This window comes from Curcuma longa, chromosome 7, assembly GCF_044706935.1.
Source record: "Curcuma longa cultivar G26 ecotype Majalengka, Jawa Barat chromosome 7, ITB_CL_G26_1.1, whole genome shotgun sequence".
Classification (NCBI taxonomy): Eukaryota; Viridiplantae; Streptophyta; class Magnoliopsida; order Zingiberales; family Zingiberaceae; genus Curcuma; species Curcuma longa.
In genome coordinates this window covers 10,573,569-10,593,854 of record NC_133867.1, presented here as the reverse complement: position 1 = coordinate 10,593,854, position 20,286 = coordinate 10,573,569, and the positions used below count along the sequence as shown (strand labels likewise).

Genomic DNA, 20,286 nt, shown 5'->3' with positions numbered 1-20,286 from the left:
GTCTGTCTCTATTTTTTCTAACGTCTCTTCAATCCCAATATTCTTTTTTGCATTTTTAAAAAAATTATCTATAATTTCTTTGGCTCACTGCAACCATCAGTACCTTCTAACCTGTACTCTTTTTACGAGTGTTAGCTATATAAATTTTAAAATTTTAAAATGCATTGTTGTTAATCTCAAATAAATTAACGTCCAATATCATTTTAGAATATGATGGCCTTAATTGGACCCAATAGAATTGGCCTGGAATCAAAGACAATTAAAATATGCAATTAAAAATTAGAAATCTAAAATTTATTACATAAAATATGCATGTTATATTTTAAGAAGTATAAGAATCTACAAGAAAGAGAAATAACAAAGCCAAACTTAAAAAGAAAAGCATTTTTCGTGTAAAATGCTTCTAGTGAATTGAGATCCTGGACAAACTTAAATTGTAATGAATATATTAGTCTAGTACATATAAAAAAATTGCATGTAAATGCTCGGCCTCCCATGATTCAAACATGCCACTCTACCTAATAGGCCCGCAGTTGCTAAATGATTGCAACTTGAAATAAATGAAATGTTGAAAGCATCGTGAACTATGAATCCGACATAAAGCTATGAAGCATAGATGAAATTTTAGCTGTCTTGAAGTCCTCGCGTAGTTGAATGAACCTATAAATTGAATAGATGATTAAGAGTCAATGCAAGATTAACCATGTATTTGTTGTTCTTGTTGAACATGGTTAGGTTGTCTGTCAGAAATTTGTTAGGAATTTTTTTGAGAAAATACCTTAATGCATCTTTCCTGATGCTTGGAGGAGTACCCTCAAATAGGGAAGCAAGACTTTCAGGTGCCACAATAAAGGCATTTGCCACACTGCAAAAAAAAAAAAAAAAAATCATTTTATTTTGTCGTTCATAAATAGAAAGAACAGTGAATGAACAGGCACAAACTTACATGCCCAACAGCTCAAACTTTTCATCTATGGAAGGAGCATTGAAGCTGCGAACAAACTCCCCGTACTCAGTAATGTCACGTTTTAACCGCAGTCCACCACTGCAATATGCATTCACAGTAAGCAATCAATCAGAGATACTAACCCTCCAAAAAATATGAATAGCAATAATATATATTTCAACATTCCTTCAATGTCCACTTGATTTTGTCAGGTTTGGGTGCTTTTATAATGGTTAGCCTTCACCTAGGTCAGTCAGTGTGCACACTCACCCCTTTGCTAGTCTCTTTAGATACAACTAAATAAGTAGATGACTTTGGTTGTGACAAATGTATTTGTTAGAACTGAGAAATCTATGACTGCTAGTATTCTCTTATCGTCATCACATATGCCAACTTCTTAGGGAAAATATCATCACCTCCCTAGTCTGAACTGCTAGAATTATGACAGGAATTAGCAAGGGAAAGCATCATGTGAGAAACATGCTGGAGCTACCCCAACAAAAAATTGGAAAAAAAAAAGAAGAAATACATAAGGCTAGGATTACAAACAAGGCCAATGTCCATACGGCAGCACTGTGAATGTCACAAGAGTGAAATCAAATGGAGATATGAACCTCACCAAGTAGCAATAATATCTAGATTTCAGATTTTCAGGTATTTCACCAATGACTCATTTATAATGATACATAGTGCTAGATGGCTTCAGATTGGTGTATAAACAAAGTTAAGACAATGTGGCAGCAATGCATAAGTTGGCAAAAATGACACGTGTAGTATGTGATACATGCTGAGGACTTGGTGTAAACCATGCGTTATCAGTAGGAAAAATGGTATAGATGAATGCCTGACCATTTGTCTTAGTTAAGTTTGTAAAGTACAGTGGTTAATGTTTAGACATATAAAAGCAGGTTTCCAGTTGAAATTTTACCGAACAATCAAGTAATTGTAAGTAGTAATGCAACTAAAATGTTATTGAACAATAAAAATTGTTGGAAGTGTTGTACTTGGACAAAACTACTACAAATAGGATTGCAAGTTTACATCTTTTAAACTGAAAAATGGACATTATAGGCACATAGCAAATAAGTGAAATTTGAAACTTTTAACAAAGTAGTAGAAGCGAAGGCATGTGATCCTTTTCTTTTAAAAGTTATAATTAAAAAAGTAGATTGGATTATTCACTTTAAAAGTTTACATTATTTAATTTGCACTACTGACACAACCCTGCATACCTATCTGACAGTACCTTCAACCTTGGACCATACAACATCAGCACATAGGAAAAAGTGACTTTTGAATTGTTTTTGACTTAGTAAAAGTTAAGGTACAAGGCAACTTTTCATTGAGAAGTTGCAAGCAAATGATATAGACCAGACAAAAGTATAATAACACGATATCAATTCTAATGAATCCTAAGTGGTAAAAGATTAGAAGTCTTAAAAACAAATAACGGTCATGCTTATAATATTGTTTAACGTAAACGTGGAGGCATTGATAGCTTAAGTTAATATAAGAAAGGAAATACTGAAGTTTCAAGGTATTTATTTGGACTGATTTACAATACTTGGACCACTAGTGGCAGGAGTTTAGCGATTCATACAAGCTAAATCCTCTAATCAATAATTAGGCCAAAGAAGCAACCTACATTTCATATTTAAAGTTATATTAAGATTAAGACATTTGTCATCTTTTAGAAATGAGCATAGTTTCTTATGTGTTCATTATAAACTATTTCATTTTTATTCTTGACATCCTAATTAAGAGAGTTGAATAAAAATTCATGGGATAAATTTATTTGATTTTATACTATCTAAAAATATACATAAAAAATATATTTCAAAGATAAAGAAAATAAGCTACTTCAAACTTGGAGCAAGCATGAAGAATTAAACAACATCAACAAATGATGAAGGGTGGGGCTCAGATTGTCAGGGTGACAATCACATACATTTGCGACTATGAAACATGCATGAGACTGATCCAACTTGGAATTATGGCAAATAGAGCAATTAAGGATCATGAAAAGAAGAGGAAGAGAAGGAATAAGAAGAATAGGAGGAAAGAAAGCAGGAAGTAGCTAATTTGCCCTTCTCAGCTACCATAGAAATACATCTTTCTCAATATACGCCAAAAAAAAACCCTCATACCACATTCCACACTCGGTGCATGGCCAGTATCAGGCAACTGCAGAGGAATATGCACATTCCACTGTGATGACTAGTTTCAATTTGAATTACCCAGCAAAATAAATGTGTTTCAACAATGCCATCCAATATGGAACGAGATTTGAAACCTTGCTAATAATACCTTCTGACTCTTAAAAAAGATAGGCAATGATTTTCCAGAAGATCATAAGTCAATAATTTGTCTACTAATAGAAGTGCAATAAATTGCATAGAGAGCCCTAGGAAGTATGAAAAGGAATAGTCTAAAATATGAAAAACCAATAGTTTAGCAGGTACATTAGACAGCAAACAAACAGAATCACATAATGCAATTTGCTTAGAGGTGAAACTAAATCCTGGAAACAAATCTGATACAGACTAAAACCAGAAGTGCATTAAATGTAACTACTAAGTTCTAGCATACATGACCAGTGTCATGAAAACTCATGAACTGGGATCAGGCATGCAAAGAACTGGAATGAAGTGGGATCAAAGAAAAAACCTGATAGAACAATGTTGTGCTGGCAATTTGAACATGCAAGATTAAAATCTTCAATGTAAGTAAAATGAACTCAATATCGTAAAATCTATAAATATGCTAGAGCTCCAACTTATGAATAAACTTTCCAGTGGTAGAATTAACATAGACTACAAAATGTAGGGTTTGCTGAACACTGTCATGGGACATATTAAGTAGTCTGATTAAGAAGACTGATAAATAGGTTTACTGATCAATGTTCTGGAACAAACTAGGAAGGCTACAAATTAAGTGGTTTCTAAGAAAACTATTGGAAGATGTTGAATTTAAAGTAGGATCGTCTGATTTTTAGCCTTAACGTGACTAAAAGGGTTAAAAAGACAAAAAAAAAAAAACCATACTACTGAGATTCAGTGTCCTTTTAACCTGTACTTTTAACAACATTGCTTTATTAAGAGATCACATGCCAGCTATGATGTAAAGTCTTTGACATAATATGCATACAAGTTGCTATGTGTCGATAGTTTGAACAGGATAATGTTAAGTGGGAAATAATGCAGCATTAAGAGGATAACATATAAGGTACCTCAAGAAAGAGAATTTCCTTATCCTCATATTTGAAATGTTTGGGAAAAATTAGAAGATTATCTAAGGGGCATTAATATATATATATATATATTTTAAAAAAAGTAGTCTGATGCACGAAACTCCTGCTAATATTCCCAAAGAATGATCGGACCACATTAGGTCAATTGTATGCAGTCTTATCTTGCATTGCAAGAAGCTGTTTTCGTGATTCAAACCTGTGGCCACAAGATCATACGGCAACAACTTTACCATTGCGTCAAAGCTCCTCTTCTTAATATTTCAGAAAAGGATGACTTTATTTATTTAAACTATATACTTGTTCTAAAATTAATACTTAGAACTTGTATGTGCTGAAAAGTAACTTGAATAAAGATAAGAAGTCCATGTGGATAATGTAGTCAGAATTACCTTGGGCTAAAAGTGAATTTCTGCCAATGGTTAACTAGGCCCTTGTGTAGGCGATTTCCCTGAAATGGCAAGGCACCATCTAATAATTAACATCTGCTAGTTCTAAGGCAACTTGTCAAGTTTCGAAAAGCATGGTTACAAATCTCATGTTGTTATTATATGAACAGGATGTACCATTCCAACAATATGTAAAGACCAATAAAAGGTAAAATGTGTGGTACTTTGATATTTTTACATGTGTATTCCAATATGCAGTGACACAAGTAAAACAAAGAAAGTTCCATGGGTGATAAAGAGCCAAATTCAGGTGATACAAATAGAATATGAAATCGGCAGGACTAGTAATAATGTTCAAAACATTGTACCTAAAATACATAAATAATAAGGAAAGCATATTATGCAAACCAACTTGAGAAGAGATCACTTAATTATCTCAAAATGAATACATATATAACTTACAAGTTATTATGTTATAAATCGAGGTTTAATTACAAGCTAATAGTGATTACAAGAGTTAATTGGGGATTATTAACAGGAAATGAGATTGGTCAATTTTGTGTTAGATTGACCAATTGAGGATTATATTACGTGGAGACTATTTTGGGTTTGCTTTAGGTTCAATTTGGGCGCAATTTGGGGGAGTTACGGCTGAACCAATGTTAAACCAGTGTGAACCAGTTCAGTTTAGTCAAGTAGGTTAGGGTTTTGGGTAGATAACTTGAAATTCTCTCCTCATTAAGCTCAATATAATCTCATCCAGTTTGGATCAAAATGAGCAGTATCGTTATCTCTAAATTAAGAAAAATCTGAAGCTCACATTTCAGAATCTTAATCATATTACTCTTGGATACCATGGTTCATCCCAATTATTTTTACTCAGTTTAATCTTGCAATCCAAGGTATATTGGGCAGTGGACACTAAAACTACAAAGATTGACCTAGGCTTTCCTCATGCAGTTATCTCCCATTTCTTCTCTCTTTATTCACTCAAGAACACCTCTTTTCATCCCAAACTAATAAAAAAAAATCATCAGAGAGAAATGTCTTTTGTTAAGACAAATGCCAAGCTGATTCCTTAAAATTCTTGCATCTTCCACTTTCAATGAATCATGACTTTTGTGTTTTTGCCTGCTTTGATTGTGATTAGTAGGAAAATGCAACGCATGGTTCTTTTCAAACTTAAGAAAAACCAACATCAACTAGTGAAGATCTTGTCTTTAAGCTAAATCCACATTGTCCAACCAAATTCATTTATCTGCAATAAAAAATTATTTAATTTACTTGAATTTTACAGCATCATAACTTTGCATCAATTCATGAAGTCAACCCAAATAATGGGTGTTAGATACAAGTTTTTATTACTCAAGTTTTTGTATAAGTCATACCAAACAAATACATGAGTAGCCATTTCTTCTCTCTTTATTCACTCAAGAACAGCTCTTTTCATCCCAAACTAATAAAAAAAAATCATCAGAGAGAAATGTCTTTTGTTAAGACAAATGGCAAGCTGGTTTTGGGTGATATACTAAAGTCGAATTGGGTTTAGAAAGAACTCATAGGGTAGATGTGATGATTGGATCATGTGGGTTCAAATCATGACTGATTTGGATTTATTTTGGGCAATTTCTAATTGAACCAAATTTCTATTCGAAGATAATCTGATTTAGTTGCGAAGGTATGAATTAGTGGAATTTTTGAGCAGTTGGATCTCTTTCTTTTCTCTCTCCCCACGTGGCTTCAACCACACCTGATCCCTCTCCTCTCCCTCTTTGTGCAACACCGCCACTGCACCTTGGTCACAACAGGCACACTGAAAATAGCGAGGTAAACTAATAGGACTATTATATTCTTGTTGTAGGTTCAGTCAAGTAACTGTCACTTGATACCTATCCCTAAAAATAGAATATTTTTGGTGTAAAGATTAAAGTGAAATAATAATGATTATAAGTGGAGAAAATAAATATTAAAAAGTGAAAACTTGGCCTAACATTTTACTATAATACTTGACCATCTAAATGATGTTGTGGTATAATTATGCCACCGATGATCAATATTTAATTGTGCAATGGCGCTATATCATTGTATAGCACTCATAACGGCTTTAACTTGTATGTCAGATGACGTTATTTACATTCCGAGGGTCTGGCTTCAATGATTCACTTCTTTAGTGGATTTCATTGTGATAAAAGCCAGTAATAAATAAAAGGTGTGGTTTTTGAGAGGAAAAAAAAGGAGATATTTTATTCATGAATAGGAGATGTATAAATACATGAGGTATTACCTAAAATAAGTAGCTAAATACAAAAATTCTAATTAATAGGAAACTAATTGCGTGATTGATAACTAATTATATGAAATATCTATAAATATAAGATATTCATAGCCGTAGCAGAATATTAGAATCATCTAAATTAGGATAGTTTGATTTTCCACACTCCCCCTTAAACTATGCAATAGATACTCATTAAGCCGAGTCTGAGATTACGTTCATTGAAGGTGGGTCTGAATAAGTCTTGGTGAGAATATCTGCAACTTATTGATGAGAAGGAACATAATTCATCAGCACAATTTTATCTTGTATCTTCTCATTGAGAAAATGTCAATCAATTTCAACATGTTTTGATCGATCATGTTGGACAGGATTCTTAGCCATTGCCATAGCTAACTGATTGTCACACATCACTTGTATAGGACCTTAGAAACTAATTCTGAGCTCTTTTAACAATCGTTTTAACCATATTCCTTCACAAAAGCCTTGAGCTAAGGCTCGGAGTTCTGCCTCAGCACTACTATGAGTAACTGCTGACTGTTTTTTGCTGCGTCAAGTGACTAAATTTCCCCACACGAATGAGCAATAACCAGATGTTAACTTTTTATCACTCTGAGATCCTGCACAGTCAGCATCTATAAAGATTTCCACTGGTCGATTTGTCATTTTTCTTAAAGAAAAGTCCTTTTCTAGGATCTCCCTTCAAGTATCTTAAGATTCAATGAACAACCTTCAAGTGATCAACTGAAGGATTGCTAAGAACTGGCTAACACGACTCATTGCATAATTGATATCTAGCCGTGTGTGAGGTCAATTTACCTACTAGGCGTTAATATTGCTCCCTATCAACAGTTTCTTCTTCTGTTCTAACCTTCAATTTGACATGAGAATCCATAGGTGTTTTCAATGGACGACAACCGCTCATACCTGTTTCACGAAGCAAGTCTAACACATATTTGCACTGACAGATAGATAAATATTCCTTAACGAGATCTACCAACTTCCATACCAAGAAAATATCTAAGATGTCCTAGGTCCTTCATCTCAAATTCTTTGGATAAGACATTTTTAAGTCGTTTTATTTCCTCTTCATTGTCTCCTGTGAGTACTATATCATCGACGTATACAATTAGAATGGTCACCTTACCATTGGGAGCGTGCTTAACAAATAATGTGTGATCAGCTTGAGATTGATAGTAGCCCTCTAGCTTCAGGACCTTGGAAAACCTCTCAAACTATACCCGCGGTGACGGCTTGAGTCCATACAGAGATTTCTTGAGTTTACACACTTTCCCTCTTGTCTGACCATTCTCAAATCTTGATGGAATTTTCATATATACTTCTTCAACTAAATCTTCATTCAGGAATGCATATTTCACATTCAGTTGGAGTATTGGCCACTCTTGATTTATGGAACAAGATAGGAGAACTCTCACACTATTAAACTTGGCAACTAGAGCAAAAGTTTCATGATAGTCAATCCCATAGGATTATGTGAATCCTTTTGCTACTAGACATGCTTTAAATCGATTAACACTTCCATCCGCCTTTTGTTTCACAGCAAAACCCCACTTACATCCAACAACTCTCTTTCCAGGTGGTAGTGGTGTGAATATCCAAGTCTCATTTTCCTTTAGAGCCCGATATTTTTCAAGGATAGCAACATGCCAGGTAGGACTTTGTTGGACTTCAAATACATCTCTAGGAATCTGGATTTTGTCTAGTGTTGACACAAAAGCTCTAAACTTCTGTGAGAGACTGTCATATAACAGATGATTCTGACTTGGATGATTGTACAAGATTTGGTACCTTTTCAAAGAGCAATTGGTAGATCTAGGTTAGAGATAGAATTATCTAGTGATTCAGAATCCATGGGCTCAGACTGTGGACTAATTGCTGGTTCAACCTGTGCTATTTAGTGCATCATTGGATTTAGAGTTGATTCCTGGTGGTACTTGGTCTGTTCCGGGCGTTTCTCCTTGTGTAAACTTTAATAGACCTATCTGGAAGATTGAGATGACCGGATGGACTATCGGAAGGCTGAGATTGGTCGGCCAAAGGAGATAAAGGAGATTGATCGATCAAAGAAGGTGGTTGATTATCGATAGGTGGCTAAGACACACGTGGTAGAGTGTCAATTAGAGAGGACCAGTTCCAATTTTGAGATTCAAGTGTACAACTCTCCCCTTGAATTTCGAATTGGAGAAGAACGAACGTCCTTCAAAAAGGTAACATCTATGGTAGTGTAGAATTTCTTGATTGTAGGCGAGAAGCATTTGTAACCCTTTTTATTCGAGGAGTACCCAATGAACATGCATTTAATTGCACGTTCATCAAGTTTACTTCTGTTCTGGGGGTAGACATGGACAAGACAATACAACCAAAGATTTTTATTGGAATTTTCGAAACAAGATGAGAGTTTGGGTATAGGTGGACAAGGGCTGGAGTGGTGTTTGGAAGTTGATGACACAAGAAGGCATCCTATTTATCAGATAGGTTGCTGTAAGAACAGCTTCACCCCAAAATCTTTTTGAGACATTAGCTTGAAACAGCAGGGATCGAGCTACTTCTAATATGTGGTGATTTTTACGTTCAGTGACTCCGTTTTGTTGTGGAGTTTCTACACAGGAACTTTGATGTACAAGGCCATGACCATTCAGATACGGACCCAGATTGGAATTAAAGAAGTCACGAGCATTGTCAGACTTGAAAACTTGTACATCTGTGTGAAATTGATTCTTAATCATTACATGAAAATTTTTGAAAATGTCGCTAGTTTTAGATTTATCTTTTACGAGGAATGTCCAACTTATTCGGGTATGATCATCAACTAATAGTAAGAACCAACGCGCCCCAATGAGATTTGGTATTTTATTGAGACCACAAATATTCCCGTGAATAAGGAAAAACAGATGACATGGATTATATGGAATAAGGGAACATGTGCTACAAGTATGCTTAGAGAGTTGACAAACATCACAATGAAATGAATTTGGATTTTTATTAATGAATAGTGATGGGAACTGCTTTAGGAACAAAAAAATTGAATGTTCTAATCCATAGTGTCATAACATAATGTCACTATCTTTATTAGAATGAAAGCAAGTCTTAAGATACTTGACTGACTGACACTGAGAGCTGAATTGTGTACCAAAGAGAGGATTGTTTGCTTTGAAGATATATAATCCGGAACAGAATTTAGCACTGTCAATCATCTTCTCCTAATCCAATGTCTGAAAAACACAAAATTGAGGAAAAAATTTAATCTCACAATTAAGGTCAGAATTAAATTTACTTACCGAGAGTAAGTTACAATCTAATTCTGGGACATATGACACACAGCTTGAAGAGAAAGAGTGGGTGTCAGGCGTATAGTCACTCTTCCAATGACTTTGAATCATCACCCATTAGCTATATGTACAGTCTAAGAACCATAATATGGAACAAATGTAGTAAATAATCTTCTATCACCTGTCATATGGTTGGAGGCACCAGAGTCGACTATCCAAGAGGAGGATGGGTGTTGATTTGTTACATGAAAGGCAAAATGATCAGTACCTAGAGAATCTTTAGTGGTTGCTGCAACGACTTGGACTGTATTAGCAGTGACTTGAGACTTGCAGATTTGCCTGAGAGCATCCATTTGTTCCTTGGTGAAGGGAGCTGGTTTTGGTGCATCAACAGTAGTAGTATTACCTTGATATTCATAGTTTCGCGTAGGTTTCCAATTTGCTAGTTTGTCGTGCAAATCCTAGCAAGTTTCCTTATAGTGGTCTGGTTTCTTGCAATGTTCACATCGTGGGCGTCCTATTCGTGCTACAGGATTTTGAGGTTGTTTTCACGCAGCAAGAGATGTTAACTCTTCTGTGGCAGTGGCTAAGGCAGAAGACTCAGACAAATGTGTCTTGGTTGGAGTTCCCATCATGATCCTTTTCTGATTTTTTCGACGAACTTCAAAGAATACCTCTCAAAGATTAGGGAGAGGTTTCATATTGAGGATTCGACCACACACTTCGAGAGACTTGTCCAGTCCCATAAAAAATCTGAATACCCGTTTAATCTCAATAATCTTCTTGAAGTATGCAGCATCATCGGTACACTTCTACTCATGAGATTCAAAATAATCCAATCTTTACTAAAGTCTTGTCAATGTGGAGAAGGCAGTGACTGATTGATCGGTTTGGTGCAGGTCTTGAAGAGTGCTTTCGACGTGGAATAACTCTATGGTATTGTCACTGGTTGAGAACGTTTCATGAGTAGCATCCCAAATTTTTTTTGCTGATGAGTAGAGGAGAAAGTTTAATCTGATTTCAATGATCATGGAACTGATAAGCCATCATATGACAAGGTTGTTTTCTATTTTTCAATTTCTGATTTTTGGATCACTAGCAACAAGTTCGACGGCTACCCCTGTGAGATAGTCATCGCGACCACGGTCGGTCACAAACATCATCATGGACTGGGACCATTGAAAATAATTGTGGCTATCAAGTTTGTGACCAATATTAAGACCAAAGAAAGATTTAGCTGGTGTTTGTGAACTGCTTGGTATATTGGAAGAGACATGAGTGTTTGTGACAAATGAATCGTCGGAGGTTTGGTTGGAATAGGCCATGGAGACTGAGGCAGACGAAGAGAAGAAGGGGGTGATGTTGCTGCAAAGAAGGCAGGGGCGCTGTCGCTGCAGAGGGGAAGACGCTGACACTGCAGATTAGGGCTGCAGCGGCAGAAACAACATGTAGTTAACCTAGGCTATGATAATATGTGGTTTTTTAGAGGACAAAAAAAGAGAGATATTTTATTCATAAATAGGAGAGGTATAAATACATGAGGTATTACCTAAAATAAGTAGCTAAATACAAAAATTCTAATTAATAGGAAACTAATTGCGTGATTGATAACTAATTATAGGAAATAACTATAAATGCAAGATATTCACGGCTGTAGCAGAATATTAGAATCATCTAAATTAGGATAGTTTGATTTTCCACAAAAAGAATAATTAGTGATTGGCGATAAAAATGTGAAATAAAAATAAGAGTTTGACTATTAAAACTAAAAACATCAAATCAGAATATTAAAGATGTAATCTAATTTGTATTTGCGACTTTTCTATTTTCTTGATCTCCTAATTAAGATTAAATTCACGCTCAGTTAGCAATTTATAGTCTTGGCCTTCAATTTTGTTGGCAAAGGTAGATTTATAATTGGTTTCAACTAGTACAAAGAGTTGCTAAGAGATCCTCGATGTGCTCGATATACAGATACTAAGCTGGGCTTTATTTGTACTCTTCATTTTGTTCGTATGAGATTTTGGTATTATATAATTTTATTGTACTTTGTGTAGCAAAAGAACTGCACTTTATGTAGAAAAAGAAATGAATATATGTTTTGTTGAATAGCTCTTCTTTATCTGTATGTTCTTAGTTACTTATTATTATAGTATCACAAAGTGAGGTACCTCATGGTACGCCGTGAAATTATATCCCGAGGCATGACAATTGGAACAAATATATTTCGACAATGATTACAATGATTGATAGGTCCACATAATACATACAACATTTTTTTTTTGGCCAAAACAATACCATGCAGTTATCATAGAGGTTCAAGGAAAATCATTGATGGAACTGAAATCAAGTCCCTGGAAACACAATCATTGATCAAAAGATTGCAATCTAGAATATTAAACTCCGCCTGTGATAAGTTTACCTTATCATTGCCGGTCCCAAGCCCGGATAAAGGAGGAGGGTTGCGTTAGGTTGCCAGCCAGCGTTAAACTAAGGCAAACACTCATGAATGGATCCATTAAACTATTGTGCTAATGCTAGGATGTTCCCCGGAAGGAACGCGTTGCAGGGTCCGACTGTAACGTCTCGGCAAGGACCGCTACATCTCCATGAGAACTTGGGTGTAGTGTTAAATGAGCAAAAGTTCTCACACCATAGGTTGGGTAAGAATAAAAATTATAGGAAAATTAATAGTCTAAGATTTGGAACATGGAATATAGGAACCCTTACTGGTAAAACAATGGAGGTAGTAGATACGATGATTAGGAGAAGAATTAGTATTTTGTGTGTACAAGAGACAAAATGGGTAGGCGAAAAGGCAAAGTTAATAGAGAACTCGGGTTATAAGTTATGGTACACAGGGAAGAGTAAAACAAGAAATGGAGTTGGTGTTATTGTAGATAGTTCGTTAAAGGATGAAGTTGTAGGAGTAAATAGAAAGGGGGATAGAATTATAGCTCTCAAAATAGTAGTGGAGAAAGACACTATAAATGTAATTAGTGTATATGCACCTCAAGCAGGATTAGATGAAAATACCAAATCAAGGTTTTGGGATGACCTAGATGAAGTATTACAAAATATTCCATCAAATGAAATGGTTTTAATAGGAGGTGATCTAAATGGACATGTTGGAGTGAAAAATGAGGAATATGAGAGGGTGCATGGGGATTATGGGTTTGGAACAAGAAATGAGGAAGGTAAAACTATACTGGATTTTGCGATAGCATATGATCTTATACTAGCTAATACGTTTTTTAAGAAAAGAGAAGAACACTTGATCACATTTAAAAGCGGGAATAATAAATCGCAAATTGACTTTCTTATGGTTAGGAAGAGGGATAGAAAGATTTGTAAAGATTGTAAGGTCATTCCTGGAGAAAGTTTAACTACCCAACATAGGTTAGTAGTATTGGATATACGTCTTAAGCATAATATCCATAAAAAGAAAATATCCACTACTCCTAGAATTAAGTGGTGGAAGTTGAAGGATGAGAAACAAAACATATTTAAGGAGAAGGTAGAAGGACAAGTATTAGGTGAAGTATACGGTGACCCTACTACGACATGGGATAAAATGGTATCAAAGTTGAAAATAATAGCCAAGAGTATACTCGGCGAGTCAAAGGGGCATGTACCACCAAGTAAAGAATCTTGGTGGTGGAATGAGAAAGTACAGGAAAAAGTGAAGGAAAAACGAATAGCCTATAAGAAATTATATATTTGTAAGAATGAAGAAAATTTAAAAAAATATACATTAGCTAAGAAAGAGGCTAAAAAAGCAGTGAATGAAGCTAAAAATACAACTTTTGAGCAGTTATATCGAAAATTGGATACAAAAGAAGGAGAAAAAGACATTTATAAAATAGCTAAAGTGAGAGAGAGGAAGACAAAAGATATTAGCCAAATAAGATGTATTAAAGATGAATGCAATAGGGTATTAGTAAATGATGGAGAAATAAAAGAGCGGTGGAAGAGGTATTTTCATCAACTTTTTAATGAAGGTGTAGGTGATCAACTTAACTTAGGTAATTTAAGCAGGTCAAATGAGTATAGAAATTTAAATTTTTACCGTAGAATTCAAATTTCAGAAGTAGAACAAGCTTTAAACGGAATGAAAAATGGAAAAGCCGTTGGACCAGATGATATCCCGATAGAGGTATGGAAGTGCTTAGGGAAACAAGGTATTGAATGGCTTACAAAATTATTTAACATGATATTAAAAACAAAGAAAATGCCAGATCAATGGAGAGTAAGTACTCTAATTCCCTTATATAAGAATAAGGGGGACGTACAAAATTGTGCAAATTATAGGGGCATTAAATTAATGAGTCATACCATGAAACTTTGGGAAAGAGTAATAGAAAAACGATTAAGGAAAGAGACTATGGTCACCGAAAATCAATTTGGGTTTATGCCTGGTAGGTCGACAATAGAAGCTATACATCTTCTCAGGCAACTAATTGAAAAGTATCGGGGGCAAAAGCAAGATCTACATATGATATTTGTTGATTTAGAAAAAGCTTATGATAGAGTCCCAAGGGAAATTATATGGAGAATTCTAGAAAAGAGGGGTGTTAGCGTAGTATATATTGACCTAATTAAGGATATGTATGAGGAAGTAACGACTAGAGTGAAGACTTCAGGCGGATTAACTGAAGCATTTCCAATAAAGATAGGGTTACATCAAGGGTCAGCTCTAAGTCCTTATCTTTTTACACTAATCATGGATGAACTTACTGGACATATTCAAGATACCGTACCATGGTGCATGTTGTTTGCAGATGATATTGTATTGGTAGATGAGACACGTGAGGGAGTAAATGCTAAATTAGAATCTTGGCGAGAAACACTAGAAGAGAAAGGTTTTAGGCTTAGTAGAGTAAAGACAGAATATATGGAATTTAAGTTTAGCAATATTGAACGTAGTGAGACAAGTATTAAAATAGGAGATGATGAGTTGTCTGAAACTGAGAGTTTTAAATATTTAGGATCATTTTTGCAAGCCGATGGAGGGATTGAGAGAGATGTCTTACATAGAATACAAACAGGATGGTTGAAGTGGAGGAGAGCATCAGGTGTTTTATGTGATCGTAAAGTGCCTCTAAAACTTAAAGGAAAGTTCTATAAAACGGCAATTAGACCTGCCATGTTATATGGCGCTGAATGTTGGGCTATGACTCGAGCACATGAGCAAAAGATGAGAGTTGCGGAGATGAGGATGTTAAGATGGATGTGTGGACATACGAAGATGGACAGAATAAGAAATGAGAGCATTAGAGAGAAAGTTGGAGTTGCATCTATTGAGGGAAAACTCCGTGAGACACGTTTAAGGTGGTACGGACATGTACTTAGACGACCGATAAATGCTCCAGTTAGGCGGTGTGAAACTATAACAAATACGCATATCAAACGAGGGCGAGGTAGACCAAAAAAGACTTGGTTAGCAACAATAAAACAAGATAAAATTTATTTAAATATAAATGATGATATAATAGGAGATAGAGCTCAATGGCGTAAAAGGATCCATATAGCCGACCCCACTTAGTGGGATAAGGCTTGGTTGTTGTTGTTGTTGAAGAAAAATTCTAAGTTACAAAAAGGTATCATTTTAAGTTGCAACTACATAAACACCCAGGTTTGCCACTTGATGCAACAGGTATGTACTTTTTATTCGACATAGAAATAAAAATGCCCTGGAAAATAACTACTGCATAGCCTAGATGTTATTCTAGAAGTTCCGATGTTTTTCAAAGACGCTGATGACCTCTCAAGCAGATTCTATTCCAAGACAAGATCATAATTGTTGGGGATCAATCTGCAGAACCCAATGATCCAAGAAATGTTTACTTAAACAAGAATCTTCATGAACTGCTAAAGAATAGAACTTATATACTTCAAAAGTCAAGGTGAGACATATTTAGCAATACTAGATTAAGACTCAATAGGATTTTATAATGAACTGATATGAGCCAATCACGTATTTCTTTTGCTGAATAACTCATCCTCAAGACATACAAATCTTTTTCAATCATCCTCAATAATCACTAATCAGAACAAGAACAACTAGTTGAAATTTCATATTTATCTACTACATGATCTTTTTCAATCATCAATCTCTGTTTAAAGTGATATCTTCAGTCATGAAAGATAGCTTTACATCTACTATTTCTATCTCCTGGTCATCTTCTACTATTTCTCTCTATCTCCTAGCATTCCTTACTCCGTTAAGTTTGGGGAAAGAGAATAGTCCATTGACTTCTTAAAGATATCTATTAAATAAAACTCATAATAAAACCCTAATCCTAGAACTATCAATGTTGGCCTAAACCAATAACTCTAATACTCTCGACACTACCCCTCAAGCTAACACTCCCTCAAATTGGAGCATAGATTGATTTATATCAAGCTCGTTATATGAACTACAAAAATGTAAACTAAGACATGATTATAATGAAACTAAAGTATACTCCACATAGGGGATATAAAACTTAGGAGTTTAGGAAGCATTGACAATGATCTCTTCCACTATGCCGACTTTAGACCAACCCATTGATAAAGGGAAAATATAAAGAGAGATCTCAGGAAATAATCTCTCGAGTGAGCTTCTACTGGAGTGGCACATACAACAGCACCTAATAAACTGAGAGAAAAGGAAAAACCTCAAGTGTCCTAAAGAAAAGATGAATAGCTCAGATCAACCCTGTGTTAGAAGTTGCAAATTAAGAACAAAGCATTCTCTATGTTCAGATTTTTATTATAGATAGAAAGCACATCCTAACCCTTTCCTAGAAGTAGCAAACTAAGAACAAGACATTTTCTTTATTCAAGTGTTTAGTAGCTCAAATGATGCAAATGTAGAACACAAATGAAATTGAACTGATTTCCGAACTATGAGAGAATTAAGATGGAAGAAGAAGCATAAAGGCAAGGGGCAGAGAAATGGAAAGGATCTAGATCTAAGAGAGAAGTAATCAAATTTGAAAAGAATATTGTGATTGAATGAATAAGAAAAAGGAGCTATGGTCTAATCTCATAGATCATAAAGAGATAAGGGAATGTGAGATAAGAAAGAAGACTCTCTAGAAAGGGGAGGCATATATCCAATAAAATTAGAAGGTCAAGAGTGCAAGAGGAAGCTAGTTCACCAGCAATGCAACGATCTGAGATATAGGTCCTATGAGGAAGATTGAGGTCACGAGTGCAGAATGTAGCGCTCATGTTCAGAGTGGCGCAGATATTGCAGGTAGGATGCAATTCTTCTAGCGAGAGGAGCAGCGATTAGAGAGTTTTGTTACCAAGATCACAATGAATGAGGACAAAAAATATTCTGCTCAACCATCAAAATTATATTTTTAAAGGATGCTTGATTCCCATGGCAGCCTAGGCTTGTTTGGATGCAATCTGGACGTAGTTGTAGGAGATGATGGCATTGACAGAAGCTTGTCCTGGACAAAAGTAAGGGAGTGAACAGACTAGTAGACGAGAAGAGAAGTTTTGCTCAAGAGGGTCTCTCGGCAGACAACCCAGGCCAGATCCAGGCTGAAGAAGATACCCTGCTGTCAACACCTAGGAGGGTTGAGAACACTGGAGAAGACTACAAAAGTGGCAGCGGCTAGAACTCACGTGATAGAGATGGTGTTCATATGCAACGTGCAGAAAGAGGTAGCAAGCATGTGAGGCGTACATCTCAGCAAGGGAAAAAAAAGGTGCTGCAAGGAGGTCTCTCACTAGTGGAGCACGTACAAGAGAGGATGTCAGTGACAGTCCCACTGTTTGGTTTCCCTCATGTGATGGAGAAGATATCAAAAATAGTCATGCTCGAGGAGGGAGAAGTAGGGTTTATGTGCAATCTCAATTGCATGTAGGAGAAGATGCCAATGGTGGTTTTGCATGGCTTTTATTGACATTGGGAGGAAGAGAAATAAGGATGAGGAGAGTTGACATGGGATAGACGACAACCTCAGGCCCTTGAGGAACATCTTTTGCCAAACCCTAACTTTGTCATTGTGTATTCTTGAAGTGACGACAAAAGAAGTGGAGGGAGGCCGAGATAGGGAAAAGGGAAGAAAAAAGGACTAAAAAACTTGAATACTTAAAGAGAGAGAAAGTGAACCATTTGCATGCTTGGAGAGAGAGAGATAGAAATTGATGCAAAAATCTAAATTAATAGTATTTGTTAGAATATTTAGGGATATTAACCTATAAAATATATATATATATATATATTTTTATAGAATATTTCTCCGAGAATAGGTCCCTAAATTGATGTATAAATAAGGTCTTATTTCTTGTTAAAATAAGAGATTTTATGTATTATTTTTACATGGTATCAGAGCAAGGTTAGATTTAGGTTTATTCGTCGAACCCTAGTCGCGATCCTCTTCCTTCTCTCTGTTCGACGCCGCCACACGCCTTCCTCGCAGCATCTCTAAACTGGATTTCCTCGTCGCGACGTCCTGTGAGCAAATTGCAAATTGCAAATTCCTCGTCGCATGTGTCCGAGAAAGGCGTCTCGCTCTTCTTCGAAGCCCAAAGCCTCTCCTACAAGATCCTCAGCCGAATCACGGAGCTTGTGTTGGTGCAATAGTTGCCCCAAGTGCATTGAGTTTCAATGTTTGGCTAAACCATGTTTAAAGTTAGGCAATTCTTATTGATCTAACATGTGTGATGCAAGTTTGCAGGAAAGTCCAAGCGTAGTCTTGGCAAAAGAAAAGTCCAAGTGGGTAGTCTTGGCAAAAGAAAAGTCCAAGTGGGTAGTCTTGGCAAAGAAAAGTCCAAGTGGGTAGTCTTGGCAAAGAAAAGTCCAAGTGGGTAGTCTTGGCAAAGCCAAAGTCCAAGTGGGGAAGTCTTGGCAAGCAAAAGTCCAAGTGGGAAGTCTTGGCAAGCAAAAGTCCAAGTGGGTAGTCTTGGCAAGCAAAAGTCCAAGTGGGTAGTCTTGGCAAGGAAAGTCCAAGGGTGGTCTTGGCAAGGACTTGACATGACGAAGCTGATGGAAGCATCTCAGGCTAGTGCAGGGAGGCATGAGGCTATGGGAGGTGTTTGAAGGCCGAGGTCTAGGTCAAGAGAAGCTGAAATGGGATTTTTCAGCTTCACCAGTCGACTGGCCCTGCCAGCAGTCGACTGCTCATAAATCAGACGCACACAGAAAGATCAGTCGAGCCAGAGGAAGACAGGAGTCGACTGGACAGTCGACTGGGGTTATGGATAGTCGACTGTTGCCAGTCGACTGGTCTTGAACAGTCGACTGTGATTTGAACGTTGCAGAAAATTGGCAAGCATTTAATGGCATTTAATGCAAGATTTTGTTGCCGATTGAAGGCATCAGTCGACTGGCCCTGCCAGCAGTCGACTGATGTTGCAGAGATTATAAAAGAAGCCTGCACGAGAACAACTTATCTTCTTCGCCATTCTTTCATTCTTTCGTGCTTCTTTTGTGAGCGTTTTTGTGCTCTGTTCTCTGCTTTATTCCTCTCCTCCTAGACAATATTTCATATCATTTTTGAGGAGATCAGAAAGGTGTAAAGGTTTCTCCGCCTTCGAGTTTTCGAGAAGGAGAAGATTCATAGTGCATCGGGTGTGTGCGTGCGTGTGGATCCTTGGATTAGTCACCTCTGCGGAGGTGGATACCAAGTAAAATAAACCGGGTTAGCGTTGATCTCTGTCTTTCTCTTTTATATTTTTGCTTCCGCTAATCTCTGTGCAGAGAAAGATCAAGAAAAATCGAGAAACGCTATTCACCCCCCCTCTAGCTATTCAACCGATCCTAACAAGTGGTATCAGAGCCGGTTCCGTTTCGGAGGATCTAACCATCAACCGGAGCAACTAATGGCATTTCAAGAGGGTTACAGCACCGCGCGACCACCATACTTTGACGGGAATGATTTCGCCTACTGGAAAGGTAGAATGGAATATTATCTAATGAATGATATTGAAAACTGGTTTAGTATTGTAGATGGGTTCGAGATACCCAAAGATACCGAGGGAAAAGTCATCCCTACGAAAGATTGGACGAAGGATATGTGCAAGAAAGCGCAAGCCAACGCCAAAGCTACAACGACTTTGCAATGCGGACTATCAAAAGAGCAGTTGAGCAAAGTCGGACCTTTTGATTCGGCAAAGGAGTTATGGGAGAAATTGATAGA

At 36.4% G+C, this 20,286-nt stretch overlaps 1 protein-coding gene across 1 annotated transcript; it reads right to left on the bottom strand.

Annotated features, from left to right (window-relative positions):
- Positions 1-426: 426 nt before the first annotated feature.
- Positions 427-20,136, bottom strand: LOC141832618 (exocyst complex component 5-like). Its single transcript, XM_074720092.1, has 5 exons — positions 20,122-20,136; positions 4,586-4,644; positions 947-1,045; positions 779-865; positions 427-660 (listed from the first exon to the last, which is right to left on the bottom strand). The coding sequence occupies exons 1-5, from the start codon at positions 20,134-20,136 to the stop codon at positions 585-587; spliced, it is 336 nt and encodes a 111-aa protein (XP_074576193.1). The 3' UTR covers positions 427-584.
- Positions 20,137-20,286: the final 150 nt, after the last annotated feature.

Excerpts from the sequence above, each read along its gene's own strand:
- LOC141832618 (XM_074720092.1), bottom strand. Across the intron at positions 1,046-4,585 it reads AAATTCACTTTTAGCCCAAG|TGGTGGACTGCGGTTAAAAC; the intron begins GTAATTCTGACT and ends TGCATATTGCAG. Across the intron at positions 866-946 it reads AAGTTTGAGCTGTTGGGCAT|TGTGGCAAATGCCTTTATTG; the intron begins GTAAGTTTGTGC and ends TTTTTTTTGCAG.